The 17,005-nt window shown below is 38.8% G+C and overlaps 1 protein-coding gene across 4 annotated transcripts in view; it reads left to right on the top strand.

The window, feature by feature from the left end:
* EDA2R (ectodysplasin A2 receptor) overlaps positions 1-16,690 on the top strand; it is a 42,543-nt gene extending 25,853 nt beyond the window's left edge. Inside the window, exons 3-8 of one of the 4 annotated variants that reach the window (XM_058441587.1) lie at positions 9,185-9,363; positions 9,905-9,990; positions 11,609-11,773; positions 14,309-14,365; positions 14,538-14,930; positions 16,313-16,451. In XM_058441587.1, the coding sequence (XP_058297570.1) occupies positions 9,185-9,363; positions 9,905-9,990; positions 11,609-11,773; positions 14,309-14,365; positions 14,538-14,920 (870 nt within the window). In that variant the 3' untranslated portion in view covers positions 14,921-14,930; positions 16,313-16,451. Of the gene's footprint in view, positions 1-9,184; positions 9,364-9,904; positions 9,991-11,608; positions 11,774-14,308; positions 14,366-14,537; positions 14,956-16,312 lie in introns of those variants that run through there. The other 3 variants (XM_032757097.2, XM_032757101.2, XM_032757100.2) reach the window with 3 other exon arrangements.
* The last annotated feature ends 315 nt before the right edge of the window (positions 16,691-17,005 follow it).

Raw genomic sequence — 17,005 nt, 5'->3', positions numbered from 1 at the left:
TTTTTATGGCTGCATAGTATTCCATGGTGTATATGTGCCACATTTTCTTAATCCAGTCTATCGTTGTTGGACATTTGGGTTGGTTCCAAGTCTTTGCTATTGTGAATAGTGCCGCAATAAACATACGTGTGCATGTGTCTTTATAGCAGCATGATTTATACTCCTTTGGGTATATACCCAGTAATGGGATGGCTGGGAAAAAGTTACTTTTATTTACTTTTAAATTTTACTCATGAATTATAAACATCACTGTAAATAAATCATTGCAGAAAATTAACACCATTTCCTCAGGACATTTTTCTTGATGTATAATTGCCAAGCTAAATAATGTGTACAATTTTAAGACTCTTGAAATATATCAGCAGATAACACTTCTGAATTTTTTTTATACTAATTTCCATGACCATTACATTTATTTTCAACAGTGCATAGAATTCCTGTTGTGGCCCTCCGTTTGGAGTCCCTGACTTCCCACAACAAATTCCCATGTCCCAGAAGCCTAAACACAAATAAATAATAGACATTTTCATGCTCTATTAATTTTATGCCTTCCTCTTAATATTAATTACTAATTTATGAGGACTTTATGAGAATTTTGATTTTACTTTTTTTCTATTTGATAGGGGAAATGTACCAACTTTACTGTGTTTATTTGCCCATTTGCCTTTCCAATTTTGTGATCTATTTCTGATTGTTTCTCTTTCTATTCTTTCCATTCATTATTTATTGTTATTTGTCTGCTCACATAAGGAACTTAAGTAGACAGACATATAGTAGATAACAGAGTATTTTAAAAATCATTTATATAAAATATATTAAAATATAAGTATATTTGTGTTTAAAAACCAGAAATGCTTTTAAATTTTGTTTCTTTTTAGCATCATCTATTGATTTATAAATATATTTTCCCTTTGATGTATTAATTTGATGACATATATTAATAAATTCCTAAAATTTAAATATCTTCCATTCCCAGTATAAACCATTCTTGATTATAGTTTTAAGGTAAATACCCTTTTATGTTGTATAAGTTAGTATTTTAACTAAAACAAATAATTCTTATTGTAACACCATCAGCATCAAAATTTTGGATCAGCATTGTGCTACCATGGCAAAATCAAGAATATCAATGTTTTCTGGATATAAAAGTGGTTAATAGCAAAATAATTTTTGCACCTTAATCATTTGAAAGAACTTCCTTTGCCTCCTAATTATGAAGGAGAATTCTCAATAAATTTTTAATGATAATTTGCTCCTTCTTAATTTATTAAAAAATGATTTATTTTTTTAATTTTTATTGAGTACAATTTGATAGTCTTTGGTTTTATTTCACTGTGCCAATCCCTGTCTTTTAATTGGCTTACTTAAAACATTTATATTTAAATAATCATTGATATTTTAGGATTTAAGCCTAACATTTTATTGTTTTTGTGTTTGTTTTCTCTGTTTTTTTGTCCCTCTATTTGTCTTTTCTTGCCTTCCTGTGCTTTCCATGAACATTTTATTTAGGATTCCATCATGATTTATTTGTAATGTTTTTGAGTGTATCTCTTTGTATCATTTTTTTAGAGGTGGTTCTGAGTATTACATGAAAAACTAACACATGTTACTTTTTCAGTGTCAGCTGGTATCAACATTTTGCCATTTCAAGTGAAGTACTGAAATATCTGTTCCATTTATATTCCTTTACTTTCCCCACTTTTAAATATCATTGTCACGAATATCAGATATAATTTTTGTTAAATTTGTTTTAGTCATCAGCTATGATTTATAAAGTGTGTGAAGAGAAAGACAGTACATTTTATACAACCATATTTTTTTCTCTCCCAGTGTTCCTTCCTTCCTGATGCTCCAAGATTTCTTCTTTTATCACTTCCACTCTTTCTTAAATCATTTCATTTCTGTTTTATGAACTCCCTTTATCATTATTTAAGGGTAGGCCTACTAGCAACTCATTCTGTTAGTTTTCCTTTGCCTGAGAATGTTTTTGTGTCCCTTCATTTCTGGGGCTACTTTCATTGGATATAAATTTGCAGTTGACAGTTTTTTTATTTCAGTACTTGAAAAATGTAATACTTCCTTCTGGCCTCCATTGCTTCTGACAGTAACCCACTGTCATATCATTTGAATGGGTGCTTTTCTATAGGTAATGCCATTTCTTCTTGGCTATTGTCAATATTTTTTTAAATTTAGGTTTCAGAAGTTTTATTATGATGTGTATTGGTGTGCATTTCTTTGGTTTTATTCTGTCTGGGGTTTGTTCATCTTCTTTAACTTGTATGTCTTTTACCAAATTTGTGAAGTTTTCTCCCAATTTGTTTGAAAATATTTTTAGATAAACATTTTAAAAATTTTCTTTTCATAAGATTCTGACAATATGATTGTTCTATTTTTTTTACAGTCTCATAGGTTCTTGAGGCTTTGTTCATTTTATTTTATTTTGTCGTTTTCTCCCTGTTGTTCATATTGCATAAATTCTATTGTTCTGTCCTCAAGTTCACTGATTCTATCATCTGTCTCTACTACTAAGCCCATCCACTGAATTTTTAAAATTTCTGTCATTTTATTTTTAATAATTACCATCTGTTTATTTAAAAAACTTCTGTTTCTTTGATGAGATTTTCTATTTTTAAGATAATTTTAAATTGTTTTTTAAAACATTTTTATTATGGGTGCTTTAAAATCCTTGTTCAGTCATTCCAACATCTGCTTTATCTAGGAGTTGCTGTCATTTAATTGACTTTTCTCATTCATGTTGTGATTTTCCTTATTCTTATTATCATGGGTGGTTTTTCGTTCTGTTCTGGACATTTTGTCAATTAAGTCAGGAGACTCAGGGTCCTATTTAAACTTTTACTTTAGCAGGCAGTCATCTGTTTAGGTTTAGCATACAGGTTTTGGCCCACATTTGTGAGCTGCAGTTCTAAAGACTATTTAATTTCCCGGACCTTTGTAGTGTGATTTTTTTGTCTGTGGGGTTTATCTTGTGCTGCCTCAGGTATAAACGATTTCCTGGGCCGGGTCACTTGGTCCATTTAGGTCGGCATAAAGAAGTGTCTGAGTTGTAGAGTCAAAGGACGTTTCCCATACTGGACCATTTGTTATTAGTAGGATACCACTTGCCAGTATACCCCACCCACCTGTTCCTATGTGGGGGAAAATAATCGAAGACCCACAGGACACAGAAGCATTTGAGCTGGGTACTTATAGTGGAATCTCTGGTGCCCCCTGCAGCCCACTGTCTCTAGTTGTGTGTGGGAATCGCAGTCCCATGGGGAAGAGGCTTCTCAGGCCAACAATTTGTGCCTCAATTTTGCTTATTTGTGAAACATGGATTATAATGCACCCTTATAAGGTTTTATGATGAATAAACAAGTATATAAATTCATGCGTGTGTGTGGATTTTTGTCTGATTGATTCAATTATTTAGTCACAATATTCAGGATAGCATCCTCATGCATTGTAGTTGCTTCAAAAATGTTTTCTGAGTTAACCAATAAAATAAAAGGGAGTGCTAACCAATTAATCAATCAATCACTCAACTTATTGGTTAATTTTCAATAAATGCTAGCTTGCTTTTGTCATTCCCTTCTCTAGCAAGTGAGTAAGTGAGGAGTCAGGCACGGGTCTTCTGATTCCAGTGCTATAGATAGAATAAAAACTTGCTTTCCAGAAGAACAATACCTAATGTTCATCTGTTCATTGAAAGATTACTATGTTCTAGGCATGGTGACAAGCACTACACACAACCCACACACAAAGCTATATATGTATCTGTGTGTGTGTGTGTGTGTATCTGGTTAAGAGACATCCTTTATCTAAATAAGAGCTGTTTGTGTTTCTTTGTCTGTGAATATACGTTTAGTTTCTCATAAGGTGGTTGTCATTAATTTATACTAGTTGTGTATTTTAGGAATATAAATCTTTAGTCTGTGATATGGTGTACATCTTTTTACTAATTCGTTATGTATTTTCTAATTTTGCTTATGAATCTTTTACCCTGAAACTTTTTAAAATTTTTATGTAATTAGAACTATCTTTCCTTTACTGCTTCTGGACTTTGTGTTGCAGTTAGAGAAAATTTCTCCACTCCCAGATTAAAGAGGAATTTATTTATATTTTGTTTTGGTACTTTATGGTTTTAATTTTTATCTATAAATTTCTGATCTATTTTGAATTCATTCTGGTGTATAGTGTGAGGAATGTATCAAATTTTATCATTTTTCACATTGTCATTCGATTATCCAACATAACCTATTTAAAAAGCCAGCTATTCTCCATTGCTTTGAGATATTCCCTTTGTTCATTTCGACAGCTCATGTAATCTCAACAAACCTATAAGTTGGATAGCATTAATTCCAATTGGATTGACAAGAATATTCAGTCCCAATGACTTGCCCAAGGTCACATCACTGGTCAGTAGTAGAAGTGGGAGTTAAAGATAGGTCTTCATTACCTTGGATCAGGGATTTTCATCACTACCTTATATTTCCTAATAGTTTGACCCCCAGCTCACTGTTTTAAGCAGATATGGAAGCTATCACCATTCCAATGGTGCACATAAGGTTAGCAGAGATTCCAAGAAACCCTTTGCCTTTTCAAGAAACTTAGAGTATGAGTAAAATGGCTAGTGCCCATGTCAGATCCCATTGGTAGATGGTATCATTGTGAGTGAGGCTGCAAGGTATTGAGTAAAGCCTGAGTGCGCAAACACAGGGACAGAATGGAAGGAGTATTTAGAGCCTGCCTGATGCTCACTTTTTCCAACTCCTGGGAAAGTATAACTTAAATGTTAGTTCAGGTAATACTAACTGCTGTAACAAATACTAAAATTTGGTGACATAACAGGTTAAGGGTTTATTCCTGAATGTGACTCCAATCCATGTTGGGGAGTAGGAAGATTCTTCTCAGCCATTCGGGAAGCCAGGCTTATGGGAGCTCTGTATTTTTTAAGAAGCCTTATTAAAATACAGTTCACATACCAGACAATTCACCCATTTAGGTTTACAATTCATGGTTTTTGGTATACTGCATTATGATTTTTAAGATTGTGGTAAAATATATAATCTCAAATTTGCTGCATTAGCCATTGTAAGTGTATAATTCAGCAGCATTAATCACATTAACAATGTTATGCAACCATCACCCCTTTATTTCTAAGACTTTTTATTACCCCAAATACAGTCTCTGTATGCATTAAGCAATAACTCCCAATTTCCCCCTCCCCAAAGTGCCTGATAGCCTCTACTCTCTATCTCTACAAATTTTCCTATTCTAGATATTTCATATAAGCGGAATCATATTTTTTCATGCAATCACCTTTACCAGAGAGATTTACTCTTCGCATGGCTTTGGGTTACTCTCCATTGTCTGTTCATTTCAGCCTGAAGGACTCTCTTCTTGTAGTCAGGTCTAGTGATATCAATAAGCTATTGTTTATCTAGGGGTGTTTTAATTATTCCTTTATTTTTGGAGAACTTTTTTTCTGCATATAGAGTTTTTGGTTAACAGTTTATTTGTTTAGGCACTTATATATGTCATCTCACTGACTTTAAGTCTGCACTTTGTGATGAGAAATATGCTTTGAATCTTATCGAGAATACCTTTACTTGACAAGTAATTTCACTCTTGATTTTCAATATTTTCTCTTTGTTTTCAGCTATAAACATTTTGTTGATAGTGTATCTCAGCATGGGTCTCTTTATGTTTACTCTGCTTGGAGTTTCTTGAGCATCTTGGATGGGTAAATTTATATCTTTCATCAAATTTGAGAAGTTTTAAGCCATTATTTCTTCAAATATTCATTCTTGTCCCCCATCTCCGTATTTTTTCTGGGAATCCCATAATGTATATATTGGTCACCTGCATGATGTTCCACAAGTTCCTTATGTTCTGTTTACTTTCTTCTCCTCAGACTTGGTAATTTAAATTGTCCTACATTCAGGTTTGCTCATTCTTTCTTTTACCTACTCAAATTCTCTAGTGAAGTTTTCATTTCATTTATCTTACTTTTTAGCTCCAGTATTCATGTTTGGTTCCGTTTTACAATTTTTCTTTACCAATATTCTCACTTTGTTTATACATTTGTTTCCTGATTTCTTATAGTTCTTTGTCCATGTTTGTCTTTGAGCAAATTTAAGACAGTTCTTTTAGTCTTTGTCTACTAAGTGCAATGTCTGGGCTTCCTCAAGAATAGTCTCGGTTCTTTCTTTTTCTTGTTCCTTTGAATGGGCCACACTTGCCTGTTTCTTTTTACACTGTGTGATTTATTTTTTTGTTGTTAAAAACTGGGCAGTTTTGTATTGTAATGAAGTAACTCTGGAAGTCAGATTCCCCCTCTTCCTGTTTTATTTTTGGTTTTGGTTTTGTTTGTTTTCTAGATTTGTGTTGTTGAAGGCTATAGTAGTCCATCTGTTGTTGTTATTATTATTATTGTTGTTATTATTATGATTTTGTTTGGGACTGGGTATTGCTCTGTCACCCCGACTGGAGTGTAGTGTCATGGTTATTGCTGACTTCAGCCTCCACTTCCTGGGCTCTAGCGATCCTCCCATCTCAGCCACCTGAGTAGTTGGGACCACAGGTGTATGCCACCATTCCCAACTAATTTTTGTATTTTTGGTAGAGACAGGGCTTTGCCGTGTTGCCTAGGCTAGCACTCCATTTGTTTAGGTGTTTTTCCGAACTATTTTTATAGAGACTATTTTTTGTCATGTATCGTCATTGAAACCTATGTTAATTTAGCTCATGTTCAGCTAATGTTTGGACAGCAATTTCATTGAATGCTAAAAGTTAAAAAATGACAACAACAACCAAAAGAAAAAAATAGTCACACACTACTCTCACATTTTTAGATTGGCTCTGTGCTGGGGAACTACTTAAACAGCCAGATGTGCACTTAGCTTAGGGATCAGCCTGACATGTAAGCTTTAGGTCTCCACTAGTATTTTCTGAGCATGTGTCTTGTATGCACACACCTTTCTAAATTCCTCCATGTGGATACTTTTGAATGTTCTTATTTCTAAAGGAACCTCCCCCAGCTTTTGCTCCCAGATTCAGACAGTCTGTTTTATGTCCTAATCCATAATCATTGCCCTAGGCATTGTGGTTTGTTAGTTTGCCTTGCAGCATTTTGAAACAGTGCCCATCACTTTTCCAATCTGCATTCTCAATTGAGTGGAACGTACATAAATACCTTATATCAGTCCTTCAAATAGCCCTCAAAGAGGTTAGGACAGACATACACAGTAATTTGTCAATAAGTTTTGCTTAGCTCACTCTGGAATCAGGTAATGAGGTCTCACACTAGGAATACAGGCTGAGGTTACTTTAAGACTTCCACTACTTGGGCCGGGCACGGTGACTCACCCTGTAATCCCAGCACTTTGAGAGGCCGAGGCGGGCGGATCACTAGGTCAGGAGATCGAGACCATCTTGGCTAACATGGTGAAACCTCGTCTCTACTAAAAATACAAAAAATTAGCCGGGCGCGGTGGTGGGCGCCTGTAATTTCAGCTACTCAGGGGGCTGAGGCAGGAGAATGGCATGAACCCGGGATGCGGAGCTTGCAGTGAGCCGAGATAGCGCCACTGCAGTGAGCCGAGATAGCGCCACTGCAGTCCAGCCTGGTGAAAGAGCGAGACTCCGTCTCAAAAAAAAAAAAAAAAAAAAAAAAAAAAAAAAAGACTTCCACTACTTTAGGACTACCACTGCTCTGGGGTGAGGGATGTAACAAGTACAAGTAAAAATAGCAGAAAACTTTCCTATTATTTTCAAGTGACTTTTTTCTTGATTTCACATTTACATGGTTGATGTAAACCTTTGAATGTTTCTGAGAGTTCTGACAACATTGATTATGACAGTTCCTGCTTGTTTTTCTATGTTTTTGTGGGGGCATAAGAGCTCGAAGCTGCCTACTCCTCCATTTTATCTGGCTTCCGCTATCATTCTTAATATATTTATTCCAAGGTTTGCAGGGGTGTCAGCATGCACTGGAAAATGAATGCATGAAGAACATTTAAGTATCACACAGGACATGTTTTTGAGTCAGGCCTGGGAATGGCAAACAATATTAGTATCCATATTTCATTGGCTAGAAATGATGCACATGCCCCCACTTCATTGCAGTGGGGTTAAGGAATGTTGGCTAATGGTGTTCAAAGAATAGGTTAAGCCAACAACCAGCCGGCTTCTGCTACAACTAGCATACAATTAATATCCTTTCACAACTAGAGTTGTTTCTTTGAGAAAGAGCTGTGACTGGTATCAGGCAGGAGCCTTGTTCCTGTTGAGGTTAGGCTGTCAGCTCTAAGAATCTCTAGAGAGCATTTATTCCAATTTCCTCAGTGTTGGGACTTCTGATGCCCAGAAACTAGGGGTCGGGGGAAGGAATATGGCCAAAGTTAGTACCAGAGCTGAGACAAGAGCCAGCTAGAGTGTTTGCCTCTCATCTATACCATTGGCATTCAAACATTTTTTACCACGACCTAGAGTAAGAAATAACTTTTTATCACAACCCAACATATACTTTCATGCATTTTATCTGCAAAACTTTTATAAAACAGTACCGATGTGGGTAGTGCTTATGACTATTTGTCAAATATTTCAGCTCCCCATATTCTGTCACATTGTAGAATTGCATTTTCTTGTACCCGTTGTAGTTATTAATGATCATGTGATGTGTATGGCCAAGGACATGTGAGTAAAGCAATATGGGTCATTTCTTGGGGAAAACTTTAAGAGCTTGTACACAGTTCACAATGTTTCAATCATAAAAGCAGAAAAATAAAGCTTCTGTAACCCCAGGTACCCCATTGAGGATGATGTACAGCAGAGTCCTCAGGAACCCCCGGTAGGCAAATATGATGAATGAGAAACAAACTTTTATTCTTTTAAGACACTGAGATTTAGGGTTTGACTTTCGCCATACTACAGCATAGCCTATGCTGATTGATACAAATACTTAGCTTTACTTCATTCTGTGTACTCTTATATTTGATATTATTCTTCTATTTCGTTCTGTTTTATCTTTTAATGCTGGCTGGAAGCTAGTGAATTGGTTTTATGATTTAGTAATGGGGTTGCAAGTTGCAAAATACTACTCTGTACATGTCCACTTGTCCCACAAGTGATCCCATCTCCAAGCTCCTATAAAGCAGTATTAACAACTCCCATCTGTCTACAGGATTGTGGTTATGGAGAGGGTGGAGATGCCTACTGCACAGCCTGCCCTCCTCGCAGGTACAAAAGCAGCTGGGGCCACCACAGATGTCAGAGTTGCATCACCTGTGCTGTCATCAATCGTGTTCAGAAGGTCAACTGCACAGCTACCTCTAATGCTGTCTGTGGGGACTGTTTGCCCAGGTGAGCCTGCTTTATGAGACCAAGCTTCTCTGGGTTTTTCCAGCTGTTGGAGGTTTCTCCCATCCTCACTTCTCAGAACTTAGTTGAAGTATTCTACCTATAAACATAATATTCAGTTTAAGCTCCCAGAAGAGAGAAGTGGTGTCTTCCCAAGATACCTCTATAAAGTGCTTAGCACATTGTCAGTCACAGATGAGTACTTTACAGCTTTTTCATCATCACTCTCAGCTGAAGACCAAAGTTCAAGGTAAATCTCACTGTAGACTCAAAAGAAGTTATGATGTACTTGGTAGCAAAGCAGTGCACCCCTCTCTTGTGGAATTAGGTCACCTTTTGGCTACATGGTGTCATGAATGGGGGAAGAAGTAGAGTGTCTGGGTCTCTGAGTCAGAAAAAGACACAGAGGCAGATAACTCAGAATAAGGGGTGGGCATTTACTTTTAGGTTGGCAAGATTCTTAGGAGCTGCTTTCCCAGGAAGAACTGGTCCAAGTGCATTGCTTGTTTGATCACCCTGCCATTCCTAATTGCTCTGAACACAGGTTCTACCGAAAGACACGCATTGGAGGCCTGCAGGACCAAGAGTGCATCCCGTGCACGAAGCAGACCCCCACCTCTGAGGTTCAATGTGTGTATCCAGTTCTCTTCTTCCCTTTTCTCCTCATCCCATTGGGTGGCAGCAAGATAGGGTAGTAAAGACTTCCCATATCCCCTCATACCTTTTCATGTAGAGTAGAGTGGCAAGGGAATCAGATTAGAATTCTGGTTTTACAACATATTATCTTTGTAACTCTATGCAAATCATTCAATCTCATTGAACCTCATTTCCCACTTCTGAAAAAAGGGTGAGTCATGATAATCATTTTTCTTCATACCTTGTGTGGTGGGTGTCTAGGTCTAATGATAAAATGGATATTAGGAAGCATTTCACAAATTATAATATTTGTAAACCTATGAGATATTATTATTATACAAAGTATATAGGAGCCCCTGGGGCTGAGGACTTGTAAGAGGCTGAATGAAGAACTAGGGTCCAATCTATGCCTATACCACTATCCATTTATCTGATCGTCTATCGTTTTTGTCTACCTTCTATTTACTTACTTACTATTTTAAAATTATTGATATATTTTTTAAATCATGAAAATTTTCAAACATGTAGAAATATTTTTAAATGCAGAAAAATATAAAATTAAAATGCAATCACCCAGCATCTACCCAAAGTTAATAAATCATAGCATTTTGCATATTTGCTTCAGATTTTTTAAAAGAATGAAGATTCCACAGATATAATGGAATTCTCTTCTACATTCTCTCAGAGTCCTATTACCTCCCTACCTCCTCAGATACAACCACTATCCTGAAATTGTATGTATTCTGTTGGTAGGCTATGCTACAGTAACAAACAAGCTGCAAAATCTTAGTGACTTTATACAATAAAAATTTATTTTTTTTTACTATGCAAAGGCCTTCCTACATCATTTCACTGTGCATTCTAGACCATATGTCTTCCAGGTCAATGATACAGGGGAAGAGATGGAGGAGACATACTGGTTCTTAACTACCTCAGTCTGGAAGTGACACATGTTATTTCAACTCACAGTTTATTGGCCAGAAGTACTCTGATGGCCTTACTGCAAGGGTATAAGGGAAATACGTGGGAGTATGTGGATAATTGCTGAGCACTATGCCTCTGCCATACTCTCCACTAATATTTTAATACTTGGGTTCTTTTGTGATATATGTGCATATTCATAACCAATATATGCTATTATTATGTATTGTATAATGTTTTATAGAAATGATATCAAGCTATATGTTCTGTTTCTCCAACTTTCTTTTTCCCCTCTAGATTATTTATATTGATCCATAAAGGCCTTTAAGTGCTGTATAATAATGTAAGATTTTAGGATTATATCATGATTTGTTTATCTTGTGCTCTACTGATGAATGTTTTAGCTTGTTTCCATTGATCTGGATTGTATAATTAGATGTGGCATAGAAAGATCTTAGGATATGTGCATCTTTGATTAATTGTACTAATTTGTACATACCAGCAGTATATACAAATTATTTTGCCTTGTTCTTTATAATTTTGCCTGCTCTAGAAGTAAAACCAGCATAGCCACCCTAATTGGGGAAGGCCCTAGGGAGAAGGGTGACAGCCTGAGGAAGTCCAGGTCCAGGGTCAGGGTGACTGTTTACTGCCCACGCTAACTGACCTCCCTCATTTTTTTGTCTCACAGGTGCCTTCCAGTTGAGCTTAGTGGAGGCAGATGCACCCACAGTGCCCCCTCAGGAGGCCACACTTGTTGCACTGGTGAGCAGCCTGCTAGTGGTGTTTACCCTGGCCTTCCTGGGGCTCTTCTTCCTCTACTGCAAGCAGTTCTTCAACAGACATTGCCAGCGTGGTAAGGGTGGCTGTTTCATGTTTCACATGAATCAGGAACAAGGCTCTTATTGGCAGAAGAGAGGAATGTTTTGGGGTTGAGAGACAATGGGTCTTTTCTACCATGCTTGAAAACCCCATGAATAGTCTCCTGTTGGCCTGGGGAACTATCTGGGGCTGCAATAGAAAGCATGGGACTTACAAGATTACTGAAGCCAACCCTGAGAGTTTAGAAGACCTGGTTCATTATGTTTCAAGGGTTTTTAAAGGAATGTGGTATGGTGGGAAATCCCTCAGGAAAGGAATCGGGAGACCTAGGTTCTACATCTACCTCTAAATCACCATGTAACCTTAGACAAGTCATCTAGCCTCTTCAGACCTTTTTCTTCCTAATCTTTAAGATAAGAGATAGGATTGGATTTGTTGATTTCTGGGTTCTTTTCCAATTCTTTATATCTATACTAGTAGGTATAAATTCTAGAGCACGTCATGAATTGAGGAAGGCTCGGCTATATCTGAGATATGACTGTAATAAAAGTGGTTGAGGTCTAAGGCCACTGCTATCAGTATAATAACTTCACAAATGGGGATAACTGAAAGCTCTGTGTCCAGAGTAGTTGGCAAACCTAGACTTTTTCCCTCAGATAATGCTGATGTCCAAGAGGTCTGGCCCAGTCCATATCAGATGGCCATGCAAAATTCCAGATGGAAAATATTTAAAGTCACAGTAACACTGTGATCTCTATTAAGCACAACTTCAGCTACTAGACAAGAATATGGGGCAGAAAATCCAGCTCACTGAGGACAAAGATGGGGGAGGTGGGAATGTGGCTGGTCAGGACCAGGCAAAGAGTTAGAACTGCAGCCAAGAATACCAAGGTTCAGTGCAGCTTCATTGCCATTAAGGGAACTGAGAGTTAGGCAGGGACACTGAAACAGGAACTCAGATCAGACAATGAAGTTGATTTATAAGGGGGAGAATAAAGTTTACTAGATAAAAGAGTGCTCAGGACTCCTTTTCAGCCCACTGGATACTGTGTGCAAAGCAGCAGTATTTGTGTGGGAAGATCCTGCTAATGTAAATTTGCCTTGGGTCAGTTTGGCTCTGGGGCCTAGCAGATGATCTTGAAAAGCCCAAGAGGTATGTTTGGTTGTGCCCTGGCTTAATTGGAGATGAATATAGCATTTCATGGGCTGCAGGATACACAGGGAACACTGTTGTTCCTTTATAATTTTTCTCAAAGTCTACTTCTTGCTAGCTCCTGGGACACTGTGACTCAAGGTAGACCTTCCTGTCTCTGACTTTGGAGGCCAATGTCCCAGATAAGAGCTGTTGCTTAGGCCCTGGGTGCATGGACATGAAACATGAGCAATGAAGCATTTGGACTCCAGGGTCCAGAAGATGAAAATGAGAGAATATCCGAGAGCTGCCTCAGAAGAAGAGAGATGGGTAACCCTTTTCTGCTCTCCTTCTATCCTGAAGATAATAATGTGGTAACCTGCTTGGAATATGAGGGCAGGCAGTTTCCTCACTGTTTTTATAAGGGGTAGGAAGGCTACATGTTTTCTCACTTTGGAAAACTGTTTTTCAGGAGTCACTGACCTACACACATACTGGGGTGAGATGTATGTGAGATTTAGATCCAGTGTAAGGTTGCAAGAGAGAAAAGTACAACTGTGGCAAACTACAGAGCATATCCCTTATCTAAAGGGGAATCCCACTACCTGGCTCCAGCTGTTTGTAACCATATGGAAATATTTAATGTTGCAAGATCTTCTACATTTTCAAGAGAATTCAGAAATCTGGGTTTTTTTTATGAAATTGTGTTAAACATAGTCAATGAATTTGAATAAAGAGTGAAATCACAACCAAAGCAAAGAGGCCAAACACAAATCCCATAGGTTCTCAGTTTGTGACCTGATGTTGAATCAGATCCATGCATAAAGGGGGTATTACTTTTCTATCATGGCCATAACAAATTACCACATATTTAGTAGCTTATTATCGCACAGTTTCCATAGCTCAGAAGTTCAGCAGGCTCAATTTGGTCTCTGCTTAGAGTCTCACAATGCCAAAATTAAGATATTGGCAGGGCTGTGTTTCTTTCTGGAGTCTCTGGAAGATAATCTGTTTGCCTGATCATGCACAAACGTGGCAGAACTCAGGTCTATGCAGTTAAAGGACTTAGGTCCCATTTCCTTGCTGGCTATAAGCTGAAGGCCATTCCTAGCCTCTAGGGCCACTTATATTCTTTGGCTCATGGCCCTCTTGTATTTTCAAAAGTAGCAATGGTGAATTGAGTTCTTCTAATGCCACATCTCTCTGATACTCTCTGTCTCCTCTGCCTTCCTCTTCTGCTTTTAGGGACACAGGATTACATTGGACCCATAGAGTAATCCAAGATTCTCTCCCTATTTTGAGATCCATAACCTTAATTCCATCTGCAGAGTTTGCCATGTAACTTAATGTACATTGACATAAGACCAGGCCATGAAGATTATGGCAAGGGAGATGGTATCAAAATCCTGTTTCCCACAAAGGTTTCTTTTTCTCTAGAGAAATTGATTATTTTCCCTGATCCAGTACCAGGTAGCCTCAATCTGATACCTGAATGTAAGTATGTTTCTCAACTGTGTCACCTCAGCCTGGTGCTAGGTGCTCTAGACCCCAGGGAGAGGAAGGAAAGAATCAGCTCCCAGACCTTTACCTATCTTGTGCTCAGTACCCAGTGCCCAGCTGAGAAGAGCCCCTGCTTTTGGGTAACCCAGTGGCTTTCTGCTTCGAGTTGCAGGAGGTTTGCTGCAGTTTGAGGCTGATAAAACAGCAAAGGAGGAATCTCTCTTCCCCGTGCCACCCAGCAAGGAGACCAGTCCTGAGTCCCAAGTGAGTGAGAGCATCTTTCAGACCCAGCCACTTAACCCTATCCTCGAGGACGACTGCAGCTCGACTAGTGGCTTCCCCACACAGGAGTCCTTTACCATGGCCTCCTGCGCCTCAGAGAGCCACTCCCACTGGGTCCACAGCCCCATCGAATGCACAGAGCTGGACCTGCAAAAGTTTTCCAGCTCTGCCTCCTATACTGGAGCTGAGACCTTGGGGGGAAACACAGTTGAAAGCACTGGAGACAGGCTGGAGCTCAATGTGCCCTTTGAAGTTCCCAGCCCTTAACTCTAATGAGGTGAGCTGGAAAGGTGGATCAGAAAAAAAACAAAAAAGCAAAACAGAAATTAAGGACTAGCCTCAAGGAATTCTCTTCTTGAATATTATTGTTCACTAGGAGTGGAGGAACAGCAGCAAGCTAGGAACGCTTGTGGATGGAGGGGCAACAGTGGTGATGCTAAACTTTTAAGCCAGACAGATATCACACTTCTGGGTCTACAATTGTCAGGGAACTGGCAAGGTTGTCATGATACCAGTCTCTCCATTTTGGTCTTTTGTAAGCTCTCTCAGGGCCCCACTATCTAATGGTCATATTCAGGTATCTCCCTTTATGTGTACAAGCAGCATAGCATGGTAGAAAAAAATATACAAGCCTTGTCATCTGGAAACCCTACATTTCAAATCAACCTCCATTTCCTAATAGCTATACAAACCTTGTGTGTATATCCCTTCATTTTACATTTTACAGAGGCAGGAACTGAGACACCAAGAGGGAAAGTTAGCTTCTCAAAGTCACAGGGCAAATTAGTGGGCTAGAACTGGGCAGGAACCCAGATTTGGGGGCTACATTTTAGAGTTCGTCCAACTCCACCATTGCAACCGTTGGATAGCCAATGTTACTTTCTCAAAGGCTTACATAGCATGAGGTAGGAGAGTAGGTAGATTCCCAGTTTTCAACTATCCAAATATCTTGCAGTGCCCACTTCTGTATTTCTTCAGTTAATACGTTTTCAGTTATCCCAATGACTTCCCTGCTCCCTGCATCCAACCTAAGAAAACGTGAATAAATGTATATTTGAAAGTCAAAACTGATACCAAATTTGAAAGTTATAACTGATATCAAATCAATCAACTTAGGTACCTTCAAGGTTGTCTAGTCCAGTTCTTCTTCCAAGGCTTGGGTGCATTTTATAATATCCCCACTAAGAGTTCGTGTAGTCCTTGCTCACATACTTGAGGTGGCAGAGGGCTGACTACTTCTCAATGTATATTACAATATACACAATTGTGACTGGTGGGTTTGAGCTCAATGTAAGAAAGAGCTTTCCCTATAGTACCCGCAAATCCATCCTGGCTCTGTTCCTTGTGCCAGACAGACCTCATCAGTTTCCTCTGCTTTAAGATAGCCCTGCAGAGGCTTGAAGACAACACCGCCTCTCTGGAGAATACCACTTTAGGTTCCTCTAAAGTATGTGGAGCTTAGAACTAAATCCATCTTCAGGATAAATGGTTTCACTAATGTAGAATAAGGTAGAATTGTCATATCCCTGTCTAGGTAATGTATTTCTGCTATTACATCTTCAACCATTGGCTTAACCTATGATATTTGGAGGGGTAGGGAAAGAAGGGTGCTAGTGAGATTTCCCCACATGTTTCTAACTTGATTTGCTCTCTCCCTAGGTCTCTTGGGCTCCTGGCAGGCTTGCCCAGTTGTTCTCTCTGGACTCTGTTCCTATACCACAACAGCAGCAGGGGCCTGAAATGTGGTGTCCACAAGAGCAAATACTCTACAGTTGGGGCATATCCTATCCCATCCCACCAGAGAATTGATTCTCCATTTCACCAGGACTGATATGGAGCACTTCTTGCTTCCCTGTTGTAGTCTGGGGAGCCAGATTCCACATTCATGGGACTACCAGACATGTTCCTAGCTCAACTTGATTATAGAGAAGAGGAGAGAGGACAGTGAATGGGGTAGGGTTTTCATGCCTGCATTTTTGGTCAGGTAAGCCTCTCAAAATTGTGTTGGCACATCTACCTAGCACTTTAGGGACAAAATCAAACCCTTCTCCCCTTTTAGCTCCTCCACACTGCCTCCCTCCTCAACACACACACACACACACACACACACACACATATTAATATCTATCTTGGGGGAGGCCTGGTGCCATAATTCCCAAGTTCATGTCTCAGACTGCTTGCTGCGTTGCAGCATGAGGCAGGGAAAACACTTTCCCTCTAGATCCCTGGGGCCTCACCGTGTATTTGAGGTGCTCACCACCCTCAGCAGGGAGAAGGGCTGAAGTTTGCCATTTTGGAACCTTTCTGAGCCAAAGTAATCTTCCTTCTGGGGCCTGGGTTCCCCAAACTACC

Source organism: Hylobates moloch, unplaced genomic scaffold, assembly GCF_009828535.3.
Source record: "Hylobates moloch isolate HMO894 unplaced genomic scaffold, HMol_V3 SCAFFOLD_7, whole genome shotgun sequence".
In the NCBI taxonomy this organism is placed as follows: Eukaryota; Metazoa; Chordata; class Mammalia; order Primates; family Hylobatidae; genus Hylobates; species Hylobates moloch.
This window is presented reverse-complemented; position numbering and strand designations above follow the sequence as displayed.